Source organism: Triturus cristatus, chromosome 11 (genome assembly GCF_964204655.1).
Source record: "Triturus cristatus chromosome 11, aTriCri1.1, whole genome shotgun sequence".
Taxonomy (NCBI): domain Eukaryota; kingdom Metazoa; phylum Chordata; class Amphibia; order Caudata; family Salamandridae; genus Triturus; species Triturus cristatus.
In genome coordinates this window covers 48,362,829-48,384,089 of record NC_140594.1, presented here as the reverse complement: position 1 = coordinate 48,384,089, position 21,261 = coordinate 48,362,829, and the positions used below count along the sequence as shown (strand labels likewise).

The following is a 21,261-nucleotide window of genomic DNA, read 5'->3' as shown; positions in this document are numbered from 1 at the left end:
TGAGCCCAAGAACACTACAGAAGGGGTGAACCTGGTCAGAGCACACAAACCTCTCCATCAGCACCGCAGACCAGAGGGCAGACACCCGTCAAGGGGTGTGCCCAAGAACACTACAGAAGGGGTGAACCTGGTCAGAGCACACAAACCTCTCCATCAGCACCGCAGACCAGAGGGCAGACACCCGTCAAGGGGTGAACCCAAGAATGTCAAACTCTACAGAAGGGGTGAACCTGGTCAAACGACACAAACCTCTCGATCAAGCACCGCAGACCAGAGGGCAGACACCCGTCAAGGGGTGAGCCCAAGAACACTACAGAAGGGGTGAACCTGGTCAGAGCACACAAACCTCTCGATCAGGCACCGCAGACCAGAGGGCAGACATCTGTCAATGGGGTGAGCCCAAGAACACTAAAGAAGGGAAGAACCTGCTCAAATGACACAAACCTCTCCTCTCGATCAAGCACCGCAGACCAGAGGGCAGACACCCGTCAAGGGGTGAGCCCAAGAACACTACAGAAGGGAAGAACCTGGTCAAATGACACAAACCTCTCGATCAGGCACCGCAGACCAGAGGGCAGACACCCGTCAAGGGTTGAGCCCAAGAACACTACAGAAGGGGTGAACCTGGTCAGAGCACACAAACCTCTCCATCAGCACCGCAGACCAGAGGGCAAACACCCGTCTCTAGAGTCACCCCAAGAATGTCAAACACTACAGAAGGGAAGAACCTGGTCAGAGCACACAAACCTCTCGATCAGGCACCGCAGACCAGAGGGCAGACACCCGTCAAGGGGTGAGCCCAAGAACACTACAGAAGGGAAGAACCTGGTCAGAGCACACAAACCTCTCGATCAGGCACCGCAGACCAGAGGGCAGACATCTGTCAATGGGGTGAGCCCAAGAACACTAAAGAAGGGAAGAACCTGCTCAAATGACACAAACCTCTCCTCTCGATCAAGCACCGCAGACCAGAGGGCAGACACCCGTCAAGGGGTGAGCCCAAGAACACTACAGAAGGGAAGAACCTGGTCAGAGCACACAAACCTCTCGATCAGGCACCGCAGACCAGAGGGCAGACACCCGTCAAGGGGTGAGCCCAAGAACACTACAGAAGGGGTGAACCTGGTCAGAGCACACAAACCTCTCCATCAGCACCGCAGACCAGAGGGCAGACACCCGTCAAGGGGTGAGCCCAAGAATGTCAAACTCTACAGAAGGGGTGAACCTGGTCAAACGACACAAACCTCTCGATCAAGCACCGCAGACCAGAGGGCAGACACCCGTCAAGGGGTGAGCCCAAGAATGTCAAACTCTACAGAAGGGGTGAACATGGTCAAATGACACAAACCTCTCGATCAAGCACCGCAGACCAGAGGGCAGACACCCGCCTCTAGAGTCACCGAAGAATGTCAAACACTATAGAAGGGGTGAACCTGGTCAAATGACACAAACCTCTCGATCAAGCACCGCAGACCAGAGGGTAGACACCCGCCTCTAGAGTCACCCAAGAATGTCAAACACTACAGAAGGGATGAACCTGGTCAGATGACACAAACCTCTCGATCAAGCACCGCAGACCAGAGGGTAGACACCCGCCTCTAGAGTCACCCAAGAATGTCAAACACTACAGAAGGGATGAACCTGGTCAGAGCACACAAACCTCTCGATCAAGCACCGCAGACCAGAGGGCAGACACCTGTCTCTAGAGTCACCTCAGGAATGTCAAACACTCCAGATGGGGTGAACCTGGCCAGATGACACAAACCTCTCGATCAAGCACCGCAGACCAGAGGGCAGACACCCGTCTCTAGAATCACCCCAGGAGTGTCAAACACTACAGAAGGGAAGACCTTGGTCAGACGACACAAACCTCTCGATCAAGCACCGCAGACCAGAGGGCAGACACCCGGTCTCTAGAGTCACCCCAGGAGTATCAAACACTACAGAAGGGATGAACCTGGTCAAACGAAGCAAACCTCTCGATCAAGCACCGCAGACCAGAGGGCAGACACCCGTCTCTAGAATCACCCCAGGAGTGTCAAACACTACAGAAGGGAAGAACCTGGTCAGACGACACAAACGGTCTCCTTGAGAGGTCTCACCGCGAGGAGACAGGGAGGTATCTGAAAGATGGAGGATGACAAGAGAAGTACCCGGAGAAGCGAGAAAGCAACGATCACTGTTCACAGACTTAAGATGACGTCTGTAAAGCACACACAAGTCTCCTGCATGCTGAAAGAAACTCCCACAATTAAATAATATATAAAACCAGGAAATATTCACAGAAGCACAGGTGGATCCGTGGCCAAATATTGAATATGGAACCTGAAGACCAGAGGTTTAGTCCAGAGTTTCAGTTGACCAAACCGTGTTATTGTCATCAGCCAATCATTTTATCTCACTATGCCTCAACTTCCATGTTCCCAAAAGTGGTAACGTTTAGAAACAGCCACTGCATAAAACTCTGGCCATTGGCACTTGTGGCTAACGCACAAACCAAGCATTGAAAGACACCATAGAGTTGCCTGTGCTGTTTGCAGGGCTTTTCAGAGGCGAGTCAACACAGACTCTTTCCTTATACAGATGAGCAGCCGCGCGAGGAGCGGGCTTTAGTCCCAAGGGAAGAGCTGATGGTCATCTTCGAAACCATGATTCTGGCACTTCTCTTGTCCTGATCAGGATGGCGGCGTCCTCTGGAACACATCAATGATTCATAACGTCATCCTAGCCTGTGGCCCTTGCACCCATTACCCTGAGGGGTCGTCTGGACTGCCCCGACCCTCGGAATTCACAGAGGGCCGTTTCCCTTTCTTTGAAAGAAGGCTGCGCTTGGAACAGAATTCTTGAAATGCTGCTAACTTGGAACTGTCTTCGAGCTCATTACACAAGGAGAGATGAAATACACTATTGCAGTAGACTGAAACCTAGAACAGAAACAGCGTAAGGAAAGGGGAGTGCAGCCTGCAACCATATCTCGCTGGCTCGATACACTGGCATGAGGGATTCAGGGTCCACCTTCATGTGGAATCACCACTCTGTGCCAAGTGACCATCACTACCACTTTCCAATTACACCACACATTTCTTAAAATCCACTATAAATGGTTGTAACGACCCCCTCTCTCCCCCCCATACACACCAACCGGGAAAAATTATACAGAAGACTAACAATCCTCAAGGCAGAATCAGAGATTTGTCAGCCTTTGTTAGAGACATTCACGCACGTCGTAAGATGCAGAGGCCGTCACTGTGAGATACTCACAAAGTTACAAATCGTCAAGGAAGGAAGAAAGAGAAGTCTCAGCAGCGTAATATAGACTCACATCTCAAAATGCAGAAGCCATCAATATGAGATAGTCAGAGACTGGCATACCGTCAGGGAAGGAAGAAAGAGATGTCATATCCCGCGAAACAGTAAGATTCAGTGGCCATCACTGTGAGATAGTCAGAGACTTACATACCGTCAAAGGAAGAAGAAAGAGATGTCATATCAGGCGAAACAAAGTAAGATTCAGTGGCTATCACTGTGAGATAGTCACGAGACTTGCATACCGTCAGGGCAGGAAGAAAGAGATGTCATATCCCACAAAATATAGTAAGATTCAGTGGCCGTCACGGTGAGCTAGTCGGAGACTTACATACCATCAAAGGAAAAAGAAGAAAGAGACGTCATATCCCGCGAAACCTAGTAAGATTCAGTTGCCATAACTGTGAGATAGTCAGTGACTTGCATACCATCAGGGAAAGAAGAAAGAGATGACATATCCCGCGAAATATAGTAAGATTCAGTGGCCATCACTGTGAAATAGTCAGAGACTTGCATACCGTCAAGGAAGGAAGAAAGAGATGTCATATCCCGCAAAACATAGTAAGATTCAGTGGCCATCACTGTGAGATAGTCAGAGACTTGCATACCGTCAGGGAAGGAAGAAAGAGATGACATATCCCGCAAAACATAGTAAGATTCAGTGGCCATCACTGTGAGATAGTCAGAGACTTGCATACCGTCATGGAAGGAAGAAAGAGATGACATATCCCGCAAAACATAGTAAGATTCAGTGGCCATCACTGTGAGATAGTCAGAGACTTGCATACCGTCAGGGAAGGAAGAAAGAGATGACATATCCCGCGAAATATAGTAAGATTCAGTGGCCATCACTGTGAGATAGTCAGAGACTTGCATACCGTCAAGGAAGGAAGAAAGAGACGTCATATCCCGCAAAACATAGTAAGATTCAGTGGCCATCACTGTGAGATAGTCAGAGACTTGCATACCGTCAAGGAAGGAAGAAAGAGACGTCATATCCCGCAAAACATAGTAAGGTTCAGTGGCCATCACTGTGAGATAGTCAGAGACCTGCATACCGCCAGGGAAGGAAGAAAGAGATGTCATATCCCGCGAAACATAGTAAGATTCAGTGGCCATCACTGTGAGATAGTCAGAGACTTACATACCGTCAAGGAAGGAAGAAAGAGATGTCTCAGGCTGCGTAATACACACTCGCATCTCAAACCGAAGAAGCTGTCACTATGAGATTCATACTGCCAAGAATGGAAGAAAGAGATGTTGCAGCCTGCGTAACACACACTTACATCCTAAGATTCATGGGCCATCACTGTGAGATACTCACCGAGTTACATACTGCCAAGAAAGGAAGAAAGAAAGAAAGAACGAGATGTTAGCTTGCGTAACACACACACCTCTCAAACTGAAGAAGCAGTCACTGTGAGATACTCACAGACTTACATACCATCAAGAAAGGAAAAAAGATGTGTTGCAGCGTACCCAGCACATACTCTCATTGTAAGATTCAGGGGCCATCGCTGTGAGATATACACACTGTCAAAAAAGGAAGAAAGAGATGTTGCAGCCAGCGTAAAACACGCTGACATCATAACATGAAGAAGCCATCGCTGTGAGATACTCACAGAGTTATACACCGTCAAGGAAGGAAGGTCTCTTAGCTTGTGTAACATATGCTCACACTGTATGATGCAGAGGCCATTGCTGTGAGATACTCACAGAGTTACACACTGTCAAGGTAGAAAGAGATGTCTCAGCCTGCATATCACACACTGACAATGTATGATGTGGAGCCCAACACTGTGAGACACTCACAGAGTTACACACCGTCAAGAAAGGAAGAAAGGGTTGTCTCAGCCTGTGCAACAACTGCGTATGCGGTCAATTGTTGTAAGAAATCAAGCTTATTGTGGTGAAGGAATACACAGGCGTCATTTTAAGAAAAAGCTCTTGTCGCTACAAGCAGGCTGCTGCTGTGAGATGTGTGGGTCCTCTGCAGCTATATACAGTGAAGTCATAAGGAGAGTTCTGGCAGCCTGCGAGAGACAGGCTTACAGCATGAGCTGCGGAGGGCATCACTGTGGGATATATACAGGATTACATACCCAAGGCAGAAACCTATAGAAGATGCCGAGGCCATGGAAGTGGCAAGTTAAGATTAGGGCTCCTGGCTTTATGGAATTTAATTTTTGGGAGATTTCAGTCTGCAGTTATCCATATTTATATTTTGTGAAAACATGAAGGTGGAAATAGTATTTTTTCACATTTATGCAACAGATAAACGTGCATTCATGCTTGAACGCCTGGTTTCCAGTACATGAACACTCCGATTATAAATCAATGCATGTATATTAAAACATGAACATTTTAGTATTAAGGTTCTGCATATCTATTGTTGTTTTAGCCTCTTTACCAAAATTATTTCTTTTTTTAAATTCCTTACCTATCAATCTGCACAGTTATTGGCCAAGCAGCAATGAGTGACAGCATTTAGAATACCTCAAAAAAGAATCCAATTTCCATTTTTATCCACATCTAAAAATAAATACAGGCTAGAAAATAAAGCATTTCCTGCCTGTTTTTATCGGTAAAATCAGTAAAAACAGAAAACAGGGAGCCTTAGGTAAGATACTCCGTGGAGTTAGAGACTGTCAAGGTGGAAACAAAGTGTGATCCAAGCCTGCATAAATCGTAATTACAACCTATGCAGAGCACAGCTTTGAAATGTTCAGGTAACCTGCAGAGCTGCAAATAAAGATTCAAGACAACCAAAACTGCTGCAGAACTAGAACATAGTCATAATGTTGAGACAATTGCCTGTCCATGTCCTTTTAGTAGGACAGCAAGCGGGAAAGAAGGCTAAGTCAACTGCCTACTGCAGGTCAGTTCAGATGTTCTTCACCGCCAGTTTTCATTTCTCAATGTGTTCTTCATTTCTAAATCCATCACAAGCACCATGGACAACATACAGCCATGTCATGAAGGGGTAGGAGACCACCTATAATGAGACAGAATCACCCCACAGACATGCAAACCCTCTCCGAGCTCAGGGTCTGCACAGTACATCAGTCTGATCAGAGACTTTGAAAGGACACATACTCAATGTGTACATTATGAGGCAAGCCATGTCGTATATACCATGCATGCATTTATTTGTTAAGACTCTCAATCAACCCTGCTGCATGTTAAGTTTATATTCACGGTCACAAACCAGCAAAACATTCTCATCATAGCAGCAAACGCTTTTAGCAAACGCTAACATTTTTATTATATGATTGGACCCAAAAAAATACACTTTTGACTACACCACCCACATACTGGGGATATACCATCGTAACCAAAAAGAAACACTGCCATGAACTGGCACGAGGGCAGAGACATCTCTACGCACCCCTCTGTCTGACAGATGATCCAGTGGATCGAAGACCACATCCCAAACACGGAATCCACCATCATTGCATCCCTTTCCGCCATTCCCATGTGGACCAGGCATGTAGAGCTGTAGATTCACATGCTTTGCATACTCCTGCCATCTAGTGTTGGGTCCGGGTGTTTGCAAGTTGCTTTTCTTCGAAGAAGTCTTTCCTATTCACCAAGTAAGGTGACTTCTCCTTTCGGTGATAGTGTGCATGGTTATAGACTCCATTGTTAGATTGTTTTACCGCAAGAGCGTGAGAATGGAGTAAGTAAGTGCAGTATAAAGATGTCCATGCGTATAAATGTATAATGAAGAACTGCAACAACTACAGGTACCCGGGGAGGTGGGTGGGCACATATGAATCTACAGCTCTACATGCCAAGAACAGATGCTTACTGTGTAAGTAACATTATCCATTCGAGGCAGGTGTGCTGTAGATGCACATGCTTTGCATAGACTATAAAGCAGTATACTCCCATAGCAGTGGCTAACCTGTAGATGTTGCAGTTGTTTGGAACAGTGTTTTAAGTACTGCTTGGCCTACATTAGCTTGTTGACGTGCTAACACATCTACACAATAGTGTTTGGTATATGTGTGTGGTGTAGACCATGTAGCTGCCTTACATACGGAATGTTACCTAAAAAGGCCACAGAAGCCCCTATTTTGCGAGTGGAATGCGCTATAGGGGGTATGGTTAAAGTTATTTTAGCTTTAGTGTAGCATGTTTGAATGCATTTAACAATCCATCTTGCAATAACAGATTTAGAGATATGATTGCCTATGTGAGGTGGAGCAAATGCAACAAACAGTTGTTTTGCGAGAGTCTTTTGTCCTATCTACGTAGTACAGTAAAGCTCTTTTAACAAGCGTGTGGAGAGCGCATTCTGCTACAGAATCAGGTTGAGGAAAAAAGACTGGCAACTCAACGGATTGGTTTATATGAAAAGCAGAAACTACTTTGGGAAGGAATTTTGGGTTGGTGCGGAGAACTTTCCTGTCTTTGTGGTGCTGAAAGAAGGGTTCTTCTAAAGTTAATGCCTGTAGCTCACCAACTCTCCTCAGTGATGTGATCACAATGAGGAAAGCAACCTTTCATGAGAGAACTTGCGAAGGGCACTTGTGCAATGGGTCAAAAGGTGGACCCATGAGCCTTGTGAGAACAATGTGGAGATTTTACACTCGGGCAGGAGGAATATGTGGTGGTACTACTTAATCCCTCCATGAAAGCTTTGATTACTGGAACTCTGAATAGTGACAGATGTTGCCTATTCTGTAAGTACGCATCTACCGCGGCAAGATGCAAGTGAATAGATGTATAAGCTAGTCCAGTTTGCTATAAATGTAACAGGTAACAGATAATGTTTTGCATAGAAACATCTAAAGGATTGCCTTTGTTGTTATTGCAGTATACAACAAATCTTTCCCATTTTGCTGCATAGAAAGCTCTGGTTGTAGGCCTTCTTGCATCCTTTAGAATATTCATACAGTCTGGTGGTAAATTTAAATAACCAAACTCTATGATTTAAGGAGTCAGATCGCTAAGTTCAGTTCTTTGGGATTTGGATGTCCGATTGCTCCTTGGTTCTGTGTGAGGAGACTGGAGGTGAGTTGCAGCTTCTGATGTGGAAGTAGTGACAGCTCCAACAGGGTGGTGTACCATGGTTGACGGGCCCATGCAAGAGCTACTAGAATTAGTGTGAGGGATGTTTGCCTGAGTTTCCAAACCACACGGAATAAGCGGGAGAGGCGGAAAAGCGTAGGCAAATATCCCTCACCAGTTCATCCACAGGGCATTGCCCTTTGAGAGCAGGTGTGGGAACCTGGAGCCGTAACTTGGGCATTTTGCGTTTTCGGCTGTGGCGAACAAGTCTATTTGTGGAAATACCCATTGTTGGAAGTAAAGAAGGAGAACTTGGGGATGAAGTTCCCACTCGTGAATGTACGGTCTCCTTCTGCTGAGAAGGTCCGCAATTTGATTGTTTACTCATGGGAGGTGTTCTGCAAGAAGATAAACCTTGTGATGGACTGCCCAATTCCAAATGGCTTGAGTGAATGTTGACAGTTGGAGAGTGTCTAGCCCTGCTTCTGCACATCATACGTTGCTGTCATGTTGTCTGTTTGGACTAGGACAGTTGTGCCTATGAGGGGAGTTTGAAAAGCTTTTGAGTGCTAGACAAACCGCTAAAAGCGCCAGATATTTGATGTGGAGGCTTCTGTGCTAGGGATTGTATTGCGTAATCTCGGAGATGAGCCCCCCCAACCTGTTAGAGATGTGTCTGCTGTGAGCACAATCTGTGGAATACAGTCGATAAAAGGTCGTCCTTTTGATACGTTTTATGGGTTCCGCCACAGCAGAGAGGGATGGGTATGGCCGTCTACCAACACTAGATCGGTTAAGTGACCCTGTGACTGATTCCACTGACATGCTAAGCACTCTAGTAAGGGGCGAATGTGAAGCCTTGCATGGGGGTACAATTGCGATGCAAGACGCCATCAGACCCAGCAGTTGCATGAACACTCTGGCTGGTAAAGTTGGGTTGGGCTGAAACTGTAGAATTATAGCCTGAATATGGCTAATTCTGGCTACAATGGGAGAGGCTAGAGCTTTGACTGTGTCTAGAGGGGCTCCTAAGTAAGACATCTGTGCCGGATGCAGGTGAGATTTTCGCGCATTGACCGTGAAGCCTAGTTGATGAAGTAGATCTGTAATTGTGATCTGTGTGTGCTGTAGACAGTTGTGGTAAGTTCTGGCTTTGATAAGCCAGTCATCTAGATAGGGGAAGACATGAATATGCTGTCTTCTGAGATGAGCTGCGACTACTGCCAGACATTTGGTACATACTCTGGGCGCTGTAGTCACTCTGAAGGGAAGCACTTTGAATTGGTAATGCTTGCCCGATATCGCAAATCTGAGGTATTTGCGATGAGCTGGATGAATTGTAACATGAAAATATGCATCGTTTAAATCTAGAGGAGACATAAAATCAGCTCTTTGTGGAAGTAGCTGTTGAAGCGTCACCATGTGAAAGTGTTCTGACAGTATATAAAGGTTTAACTCTCCAAGATCCAGAATAGGTCTTAGGGAACCGCCCTTTTTGGGAATGAGAAAATACGGAGAGTAAAACCCTGAGCCCTGGTACTGTGTTGGAACCGGCTCTATTGCTCCCTTTACTAAGAGGGATTGGAGCTCTTGTTCTAGCAATTGTAAGTGTTCTGGAGGCAATTTGTGAGATCAAGGTGGAATGTTTGGGGGATTGCTGGTAAGCTCCAGGCAATAACCATGTTGGATAATTCCAGTCACCCATTTGTCTGTTATTATGGACTGCCAAAGGGGGAGAAATTGTGGAAGTTTTCCCCTGACAGGTGTGGTGTAATCGGGGGGGGGGGGGGGGGGGGGGGGGGTAAGCGTGGGCAAGTCACTGTCCGTGGGAGAAGGGGGGTGTTGCCCTCACCCCTACTCTTGAAGATAACCTCCTCGAAAAAATCCTCTGGAGGGAGAGGACTGGTAGTTACCTCTATAAGTGGAGGTATTCTGGTCTGAGGATGGAGTTTTGTATCCTCCTCTGTAAAAGGAGCGATGAAAGGAGCCTCTGTTGGACAGAGACTGGAGCGGTCCCATGGACTTGGCCACTTCAGTGTCATTTTTCCTCTTCTCTAACGCTTGATCTACATTTATCAAAAGTGTATTAAGGATGGATTGTTGGACCTCTGGCTTAAACCCAGAAATCCTTAATCAGATGTGTCTCCTGAAAAAGATGCTGGTGTTAACCTCTCTAGCTGCAGTTTCTGCAACATCTAGAGCATATCTTATAGAAGAATTAGAAATGAGTTTACCTTCATTTACTAAGTTCTGCACCTTAGCTTTATGCTCGTCTGGAAGATATTGAAGCAACTGTTCCTTTTGTTCCCAGTGTGCCCTGTCGTACCTGGCTAAGAGACCCTGTGTATTTGCAATGCGCCATTGATTTGCAGCTTGAGCAGCTATGCACTTGCCAGAAGCGTCTATTAACTTAGACTCCTTATCTGGGGGAGGAGCATCTCCTGATGTTTGGGAATTCGCTCACTTACGAGCATTAGACACTACCAGGGAATCTAAAGGCAACTGGCCCCTGATAAATACTGGGTCTGTTGGGGAGGCTTTATAATTTTTGCCAACCCTAGGAGTCAAGATGCGTGCTCTCACTGGGTCCTTAAAATCTCATCAGCATGTCTCATCATGCCTTCAAGCATGAGACGTTTTTGTGAGGACCTCTGAGTGGAACCTTTGTGCAGTGCCACCCCATGATATTGTGCAGCCCTGGCAATGAGTTCTTGGTGGGATGCATTGTCATCTGGAGGAGATGGCTTGGCAAAGGACTGGATCATTATCTGCTGAGGGATTAATTGAATAATCTGTCCATGGATCTCTTGGGAGATGTGTCTCCCCAATCAACATCATCATCATCATTATGGTGAGATTGTGGAGAATCCAGAGGTGTGATTTGCAAAGGATTCGCTGACGGTGACGAAGGTGGTGGTTATGGTGGACGAAAAGGACTTGTAGCAACAGATTTCCTTTTCAAATGGATCTTGTATGAAGTGTCCTCATCAGGAAAATTTGTGTTTCTGAGGCTGCTTGGTGTGAATATGGCAAGTCTCAGGGTTAACATATATCTTCTTTTGATTGGGATCTGTTTTAAATGGAACAATGTCGAGTTTCGGATCTGAAGGGGCATCTTTTTGATACGCCTCCAAAGTTTTCGGTGGCGGCGTCTTTGATGCCGGCGTAGGCTGGCCTTTCGGCGTGGAAGGTTTCAGCTCTGAAGGCTGCTTGGCTTTCAGCACGGAGGATTTTGGCTCCGAGCCAGACTGGTGTTTTGAACCGGAGGACTTTGGTTCTGAGGAGGACTTTTGTCGACTCTGTACTGAGCTGAAAGGCTTGACTGTCTGTTTCAGAGTCGAGTCTGGAGGCCGGGCGTCAGAAACTTCGTCCCTGTGCCAACCGAGGTGGTGCTGAAGCCTTGTGCTTTGTTAAGAGTGGTTTGTGGGGGCGATGGGTCTTCGGTACTCACATCAACTTGTCCCTGCAGCAGTTTTTCGGCATCGAGGTCTATCTCAAGCTCCGACTCTGAGTCTTGCTCTGAGAAGTCTTCCTCCTCTTCTCCCACTGATGCCTTAATGTCTTCTTGGCCGGAATCTTCACTGAAGATGTCCGGCGTTTCTTCGATGCTTTGACGCTGCATCTCTCGACATCGTCAGACGATCGTGAAGAGTTTTCTTTGATTGAAATGATCTGCAAGCATCACAGTCTTCTTTTTTGTGCTCAGGAGCACAAGTGGCACACTTCCTGTGAGTCTGTGCGTGGATTGTTCACGTGGCACAGAGGACATAATTTAAACAGTGTCCGATCCATCGACGGAGAGCTGACCCGGCGCAGTTAGGCCCGAAGGCCGTCTACGAAGCTTTCCGATCAAAAAGTCGATTCTGTTGCCAAAACAATACGCAGAGAAGTGGGAAACGCGAACGAAACAATACCGTTGAGGGTAGAGAGGAGGGTGCATCGAGGGGAACCTGAAGAATGGTTTTGAACCGGAGCGCAGAAATACACATCCGAACCCGGGGGCGGAAAAAAACAACCTAACAATGGAGTCGATGACCATGTGCAGTATCACCGAAAGGAGTCACCTTACCTTGTGACAAGGAAAGACTACTTACAAACATCCTTATCCAACACTAGATGGCAGGAGTATGCAAAGCATGTGTATCTACAGCACACATGCCTCGAACATACATTACTGTCAATTCTAAAAAGCCCAATTTGTAATGTGCAATATTCTTAGCACTGGACAAAATACTCAACTCGGGAGTATTGATTTTATCAGGTGCCACGAATACTGCCACCCACACCGTGGCACCACAAGCTTCAGCGAGGAGCTTGAGTTTCCTCTGAAAGCTACAATGCATAGTAGACACAGGTTGGGAGGGACAACCCTTCGAAGCTGATTTATTAGATAAAGTATGGATCACTTCTAACCAGAAAGTCGCCATCATCTTACATGGGCCGGAAAGATCTGTAATGCGGCATCTCACACAGGCTCACACATGCTCAGTGACGCACTTTAACCTGACATCTATGGAGTCTGGAGTCGCTCTTACCAAAGTCCATGCGGTCCTTCTGGTTCCGCTGCAGCAGCCCCATCAGCAGCTCCTTCAGGTGGCTGGAGGTTTCCCGTGGAATACTGTAAATCAACCATTGGACCAAATTTAGCATGTACACAATAAAGCTGCGGAGAGATGCTTTGATTGGTTCTACATGGAGCACACTGCATAAGTTAACTGATTCTAGACAATGGGCAGAGAGGCTCTAGGTGCAGGCTAGAGTGCCAGAAGATGGACAGCTAAGCGCTAGGTGGGAGGCTGGTGAGGGGTCGGAGTCAGGGCTCGGTGGTATGTGAAGACTGCGTAGAGGCTCGGTGGTATGTGAATACTACGTAGAGTTGATGGTATGTGAACACTGCTTAGAGGCTAAGTGGTAAGTGAACGTGGAGTAGAGTAGGTGGTATGTGAACACTGCATAGAGTAGGTGGTATGTGATAACTGCTTAGAGGCTAGATGGTATGTGAACACTGCGTAGAGTAGGTGCATCCTGAGAATTTTAAACCAGGTGAGACTAGGCGAGTGGTGGATGGTCATTGGAGGCCATTTCAGAGGGGGGGGGGGACAGCAAAAGAGAAGCCTTTGTCTCCTCTGCTCTTTCAACTGATTTTAAGGCCACAAGGGCTTTGTGCTCGTCGAAGCAGAGGTATCTGATGGGTTGCCAGCATTGATGTTACTCTGCAGACGCAGAGCCTTTTAGACACCTAAAGGTGAGGTGCAATATGTTGAAAGTGATTCAGAAATGAAAAGTTAGCGGTGCAGAGTGATATTGTGCAGGCTGAAGCGGAATCTAGAGAGCTTTCGGTATTACTGAGAGGTGTCACTTGTCATCTTCATTAAATCCCATTACATCCTATGGGATTTAGATTTCGGCAGATGGGACAGTCACCCACCCCCCAAGTTCTAAACCAGGCCCTATGTTGTGATGATACTTGCACATTATAAGCTTTCCGAAATTGACGCTAGAGTCTGTGCTTTTGCTAGCCATCCATCCAGACAGGTGCATCCCCAAAGGCATGGATCAGAAATGCGGCCAAGAGCACTCTGGTGAACACTCTGCAAGCTGGAAGGCCCAACGGGAAGTGTGTGCGCTGCTAATGCTCCTTCCCAACGGCAGGCATGAGTAGTGCGGATGCTCCTTCGCTACGGCAGACAGTAGTGCGGATGCTGCTTCCCTACGGCAGACAGGAGTAGTGCGGATGCTCCTTCCCTACGGCAGACACGAGTACTGTGGATGCTCCTTCCCTACGGCAGACATGAGTACTGCGGATGCTCCTTCCCTACGGCAGACATGAGTACTGCGGATGCTGGTTCCCTACGGCAGACATGAGTACTGCGGATGCTCCTTCCCTACGTCAGACATGAGTAATGTGGATGCTGGTTCCCTACGGCAGACATGGGTACTGTGGAGGCTCTTTCCCTACGGCAGGCATGAGTACTGCAGATGCTGGTTCCAAACGGCAGACATGAGTACTGCGGATGCTCCTTCCCTACGGCAGACATGAGTACTGTGGATGCTGGTTCCCTACGGCAGACATGAGTACTGTGGAGGCTCTTTCCCTACGGCAGGCATGAGTACTGCAAATGCTCCTTCCCTATGGCAGACATGAGTACTGTGGATGCTGGTTCCCTATGGCAGACATGAGTACTGCGGATGCTCCTTCCCTACGGCAGACCTGAGTACTGCGGATGCTGGTTCCCTACGGCAGACACGAGTACTGCAGATGCTCCTTCCCTACGGCAGACATGAGTACTGCGGATGCTCCTTCCCTACGGCAGGCATGAGTACTGCAAATGCTCCTTCCCTACGGCAGACATGAGTACTGCAAATGCTTCTTCCCTACGGCAGGCATGAGTACTGTGGATGCTGGTTTCCTACAGCAGACATGAGTACTGCGGATGCTGGTTCCCTACAGCAGACATGAGTACTGTGGATGCTGGTTCCCTACGTCAGACACGAGTACTACGGATGTTCCTTCACTACGGCAAGCATGAGTACTGCGGATGCTTCTTCCCTACGGCAGACATGAGTACTGTGGACGCTGGTTCCCTACGGCAGACACGGGTACTGCGGATGCTGGTTCCCTACGGCAGACATGAGTACTGTGGATGCTGGTTCCCTACGGCAGACACTAGTACTGCAGATGCTCCTTCCCTACGGCAGACATGAGTACTGCAGATGCTTGTTCCCTACGGCAGACATGAGTACTGCAGATGCTGGTTCCCTACGGCAGACATGAGTACTGTGGAGGCTCTTTCCCTACGGCAGGCATGAGTACTGCAAATGCTCCTTCCCTATGGCAGACATGAGTACTGTGGATGCTGGTTCCCTATGGCAGACATGAGTACTGCGGATGCTCCTTCCCTACGGCAGACATGAGTACTGCGGATGCTGGTTCCCTACCGCAGACATGAGTACTGCAAATGCTTCTTCCCTACGACAGGCATGAGTACTGTGGATGCTGGTTCCCTATGGCAGATATGAGTACTGCGGATGCTCCTTCCCTACGGCAGACCTGAGTACTGCGGATGCTGGTTCCCTACGGCAGACACGAGTACTGCAGATGCTCCTTCCCTACGGCAGACATGAGTACTGCGGATGCTCCTTCCCTACGGCAGGCATGAGTACTGCAAATGCTCCTTCCCTACGGCAGACATGAGTACTGCAAATGCTTCTTCCCTACGGCAGGCATGAGTACTGTGGATGCTGGTTTCCTACAGCAGACATGAGTACTGCGGATGCTGGTTCCCTACAGCAGACATGAGTACTGTGGATGCTGGTTCCCTACGTCAGACACGAGTACTACGGATGTTCCTTCACTACGGCAAGCATGAGTACTGCGGATGCTTCTTCCCTACGGCAGACATGAGTACTGCGGATGCTCCTTCCCTACGGCAGACATGAATACTGTGGATGCTGGTTCCCTACGGCAGACATGAGTACTGCGGATGCTGGTTCCCTACGGCAGACATGAGTACTGCGGATGCTCCTTCCCTACGACAGGCATGAGTACTGCGGATGCTCCTTCCCTACGGCAGACATGAGTACTGCAAATGCTTCTTCCCTGCGGCAGGCATGAGTACTGTGGATGCTGGTTCCCAACAGCAGCCATGAGTACTGCGGATGCTGGTTCCCTACAGCAGACATGAGTACTGCGGATACTGGTTCCCTACAGCAGACACGAGTACTGCAGATGCTCCTTCCCTACGGCAGACATGAGTACTGCGGATGCTCCTTCCCTACGGCAGGCATGAGTACTGCAAATGCTCCTTCCCTACGGCAGACATGAGTACTGCAAATGCTTCTTCCCTACGGCAGGCATGAGTACTGTGGATGCTGGTTCCCTACAGCAGACATGAGTACTGCGGATGCTGGTTCCCTACAGCAGACATGAGTACTGTGGATGCTGGTTCCCTACGTCAGACACGAGTACTACGGATGTTCCTTCACTACGGCAAGCATGAGTACTGCGGATGCTTCTTCCCTACGGCAGACATGAGTACTGTGGACGCTGGTTCCCTACGGCAGACACGGGTACTGCGGATGCTGGTTCCCTACGGCAGACATGAGTACTGTGGATGCTGGTTCCCTACGGCAGACATGAATACTGTGGATGCTGGTTCCCTACGGCAGACACTAGTACTGCAGATGCTCCTTCCCTACGGCAGACATGAGTACTGCAGATGCTTGTTCCCTACGGCAGACATGAGTACTGCAGATGCTGGTTCCCTACGGCAGACATGAGTACTGCGGATGCTCCTTCCCTACGGCAGACATGAATACTGTGGATGCTGGTTCCCTACGGCAGACATGAGTACTGCGGATGCTGGTTCCCTACGGCAGACATGAGTACTGCGGATGCTCCTTCCCTACGACAGGCATGAGTACTGCGGATGCTCCTTCCCTACGGCAGACATGAGTACTGCAAATGCTTCTTCCCTACGGCAGGCATGAGTACTGTGGATGCTGGTTCCCAACAGCAGCCATGAGTACTGCGGATGCTGGTTCCCTACAGCAGACATGAGTACTGCGGATGCTGGTTCCCTACAGCAGACACGAGTACTGCGGATGCTCCTTCACTACGGCAAGCGTGAGAACTGCGGATGCTTCTTTCCTACGGCACACATGAGTACTGTGGATGCTGGTTCCCTACGGAAGACATGAGTACTGCGGATGCTGGTTCCCTACGGCACACATGAGTACTGCGAATGCTGGTTCCCTACGGCAGACTTGAGTACTGCGGATGCTGGTTCCCTACGGCAGACATGAGTACTGCGGATGCCGGTTCCCTACAGCAGACATGAGTACTGTGGATGCTGTTTCCCTACGTCAGACACGAGTACTGCGGATGTTCCTTCACTACGGCAAGCATGAGTACTGTGGATGCTTCTTCCCTACGGCAGACATGAGTACAGTGGACGCTGGTTCCCTACGGCAGACATGAGTACTGTGGATGCTGGTTCCCTACGGCAGACACGGGTACTGCGGATGCTGGTTCCCTACGGCAGACATGAGTACTGCGGATGCTGGTTCCCTACGGCAGACATGAGTACTGTGGATGCTGGTTCCCTACGGCAGACACTAGTACTGCAGATGCTCCTTCCCTACGGCAGACATGAGTACTGCAGATGCTGGTTCCCTACGGCAGACATGAGTACTGCAGATGCTGGTTCCCTACGGCAGACATGAGTACTGCAGATGCTGGTTCCCTACGGCAGACATGAGTACTGCGGATGCTGGTTCCCTACGGCAGACACGAGTACTGCAGATGCTGGTTCCCTACGGCAGACATGAGTACTGCAGATGCTGGTTCCCTACGGCAGACATGAGTACTGTGGATGCTCCTTCCCTACGGCAGACATGAGTACTGCGGATGCTCCTTCCCTACGACAGGCATGAGTACTGCGGATGCTTCTTCCCTACGGCAGACATGAGTACTGCAAATGCTTCTTCCCTACGGCAGGCATGAGTACTGTGGATGCTGGTTCCCAACAGCAGACATGAGTACTGCGGATGCTGGTTCCCTACAGCAGACATGAGTACTGTGGATGCTGGTTCCCTACGTCAGACACGAGTACTGCGGATGCTCCTTCACTACGGCAAGCGTGAGAACTGCGGATGCTTCTTTCCTACGGCACACATGAGTACTGTGGATGCTGGTTCCCTATGGCAGACATGAGTACTGCGGATGCTGGTTCCCTACGGCACACATGAGTACTGCGGATGCTGGTTCCCTACGGCAGACATGAGTACTGTGGATGCTCCTTCCCTACGGCAGACATGAGTACTGCAGATGCTGGTTCCCTACGGCAGACATGAGTACTGCAGATGCTCCTTCCCTACGGCAGATATGAGTACTGTGGATGCTCCTTCCCTACGGCAGACATGAGTACTGCAGATGCTGGTTCCCTACGGCAGACATGAGTACTGCAGATGCCCCTTCCCGATGGCAGACATGAGTACTCCGGATGCTCCTTCCCTACGGCAGATATGAGTACTGTGGATGCTGGTTCCCTACGGCAGACATGAGTACTGCGGATGCTCCTTTGTGACGCAGGAAATCACAATATATACGTAGGATATAGAAGCTAACCTGTTCTCTTGATGTAACACCTCCAGAATGTATGACCTGATATATGTCTGCTAGAGTAATCTGGTTCAGGAAGAGTGTTCCTAAAATAGGATGATGGCCCCAGTTGTCTTGGGGACAAGCAAATACCAACGGTACAACCCCCAGGCCTCCCCCTGATCTGGAACCAACTTGATTGCGCCAGAGAGGAATGCCTGGGCAGTTTTGTAAGCAGCCTTTTGCTGGCTTCAAGTTATGGACTCATCTAGGACCTATCCCATCGCCAGGAAAGGCTCATCTTTCGGAGTACGACTTTTGGTATCTAAAATTTAGGTCATTGCAGTTTGAGTCTTGAGATGCCACGTGCATGCTGGCCACTCGATAGCAAACAGCTCCACAGCAAAAGGAAGCTTTGATGGCGCTGATGCGTGGCACATTTAGTAAAAATACCCGTGACAGCAGGACTAGACGCAGGCACCAGGCAGCAGCTCGCTAGGCCTTTGGCGGAACTGTGTGCTACTGTTGCGCTCATCCTAGTATTCGGTGGCGGCCTCTGCATAGACCTTTGCCTCTTTGAGAGTCTCACCTACAAGCCTCGGCTGATCCACTGGTCGAGACGAAGAAACTGACTTCCGGACAATGTCAGGTTGTTTATCGTCTTGAAGACATCTAAATTGAATCAGACTTCTTGAATGCATGGTCATTTGTTTTGCCAGATTGGGCCTAGAACAATCTCCCCCTCAGCAGACATCAGCGACGGTGCGGAATCCCTTGTGGATGGATAGATAGATTGTCGCTAGCATGGGAGTCAGAGAGGGATCAGTGCTGAGTCTGTTGTAGACACTAAAACTGCAGGTGTGAGCACTTCACACTCGAAGACTAGAGAAGGCAAATTCCAAAAACCTTAAATTGTCCAGCGAAAAGAAAGAGAATGAAACATGAGGGAGGCCCCTGAACAGTTGAGGTGGGATTGAAAAGTACTGCAAAGACTCCAACTCCTGCCCCGAAGGAGAACAAAAACCTTACCTGATGGAAGTTCCCAGGACGGGGTGAAGATCAGCCTTCAGTACCATATGAGGTAATGGTGCCGGTACTAGTGTGGGGACTGCCGTACTCTATCTCCTCGTCCTCTGCTAATTCACCTTTTTGTCCTTCGTAGCCGGCGGAGTTGTCCATAAGAAAGGACATCCAGACAACAACAGAATCCAGTGCTGGACAATTAGAATTTTTCCTCTTGCTCCCTGAATAGGGCAATTTCCAAGCAACTTTGAGGTCCCGGCTAGAAGCGTGGCTGCATCCTAGCTGCCAGGCGCAGGCCCAGCCGACACTGGCACTGGCACACCGACACGAATCCCCCAGCTCTCTAGAGGGGGTCAGAGATTGCCTCCTCCGTTGGACAGGGTTTGGCCTCAGGCTTAGCAAGCTTCCTATAATCTACAGAGTGCTGAGAAACATGGGGGGGGGGGGGGGAGGAGGGTGGAGGGGAAGGCCACCACCCTGTCTCCTTAATTTCACATCTTTACCAGACTGAAGCCAAAGGCAGTGTCCCTACCCATCAGATGTCCCCCTTGAGCACGCCGCGACTGCGTTCACCCCTCACCGGAGTGACGCAACCCTCTCCCACACACCAGCCGGTACTGGGAGTTACACAGGGTGCTTCGGGACTGATGGAGGAGGTACTGAGCACTCGGGGCTCGAAGAGGGTGTTGTGAAAAGCGAGGCGGCCGAGCTCCTGAGGCCCTATAACTAAGGTCTGTGGGCTTGCCAACTCCTCTTCGAGGGATCGGCCTGCTCTGTGCCCAGGAGGCACTTACAAGACGCTGTGGGACTCGACGGGCATCTGAAGTGCTGCAGACACCTCAGCACCTTTCCATAGATGCGTGAATTGAAGCCAAGCCCATGTGGGGTTTGTTCAGACATCCTCACACCGAGCATTCGCTCCTGCCCACCCACAGATGCACAAACATGGTTATTGACTTGTTAGTTAGTTTGAATGCTGTAAAGCAGCTACGCTCCTGGCAGAGGCTTGCCCAGGCTTGGCATTGCCACTTCCTGGAATGAATATGAATAGGTGGCATCTACTGACATCACTTCCTGCGGCGTGAGTTACATCTGCTTTGAGTGATGAACTGAATTGGCATGTGTAAATGAACCCTGCTAAACACACAGCAGCCAGTTAGGATTCCAGGGTGTGCGCCAACATTCGCCAGGCTCCTCGTTAGCGCTGGGGGATGTCTGCTGGCAGTCGCTGGCATGCTGTGGGCACACAGTACCCGTTTCTATAGCTGTAGACAGACAAGGGCAAGGTTAAGTCTCATGCAAGTGGGCGCTCTTATGCTTAGCCTGCCTGCTCGGGTTTCAGTCTGAGTGGCAGGAATGCCAGGCCTTGCCTTTTTGTAGCCTAGGGTGATTTTTTTTTTTTAACTGGCTGTGATTGGCTGTCCCTACTTTGGGCCATGCCCCCAGGAAGACCCCATACACTGCCAAGCATTTCCTGTCCGTGAACTTGTGTTCGAGACATGTATGGACCCAGCCTGAATCAGTCGGCGTCAGTCGGAAGATATACAGTCCCTCATCCGTGAATTAAATCTAGACCGCTCTTTCCGTGTGGATGCCCTCGCCCCACACTCCCCCATGAGAGGGTCATGCTAGGTGGTTTCAGCTGGTTCTTGCAGGTCACTGATGTTATGATACTGGTGTAGGAAGCCTCGTGGCGCTACAGAACACACCACCACCCCGCGAGCTCGGGCGCTCTGCTCAGGACAAACAGCATCACCAGTTAAAAACCAACATTTTCTCTTTCATGGTGGGGTAGACTAGAATCTATTAAAATG

General features: G+C 49.1%; 1 protein-coding gene across 2 annotated transcripts in view; it reads right to left on the bottom strand.

Moving 5' to 3' along the window:
• The window catches only part of ULK1 (unc-51 like autophagy activating kinase 1), a 283,256-nt gene that overhangs the window by 89,787 nt on the left and 172,208 nt on the right, over positions 1–21,261 (bottom strand). For both annotated transcript variants that reach the window (XM_085635032.1, XM_085635033.1), the window contains exon 10: positions 12,858–12,940. In XM_085635032.1, the coding sequence (XP_085491158.1) occupies positions 12,858–12,940 (83 nt within the window). The remainder of the gene's footprint in view (positions 1–12,857; positions 12,941–21,261) is intronic.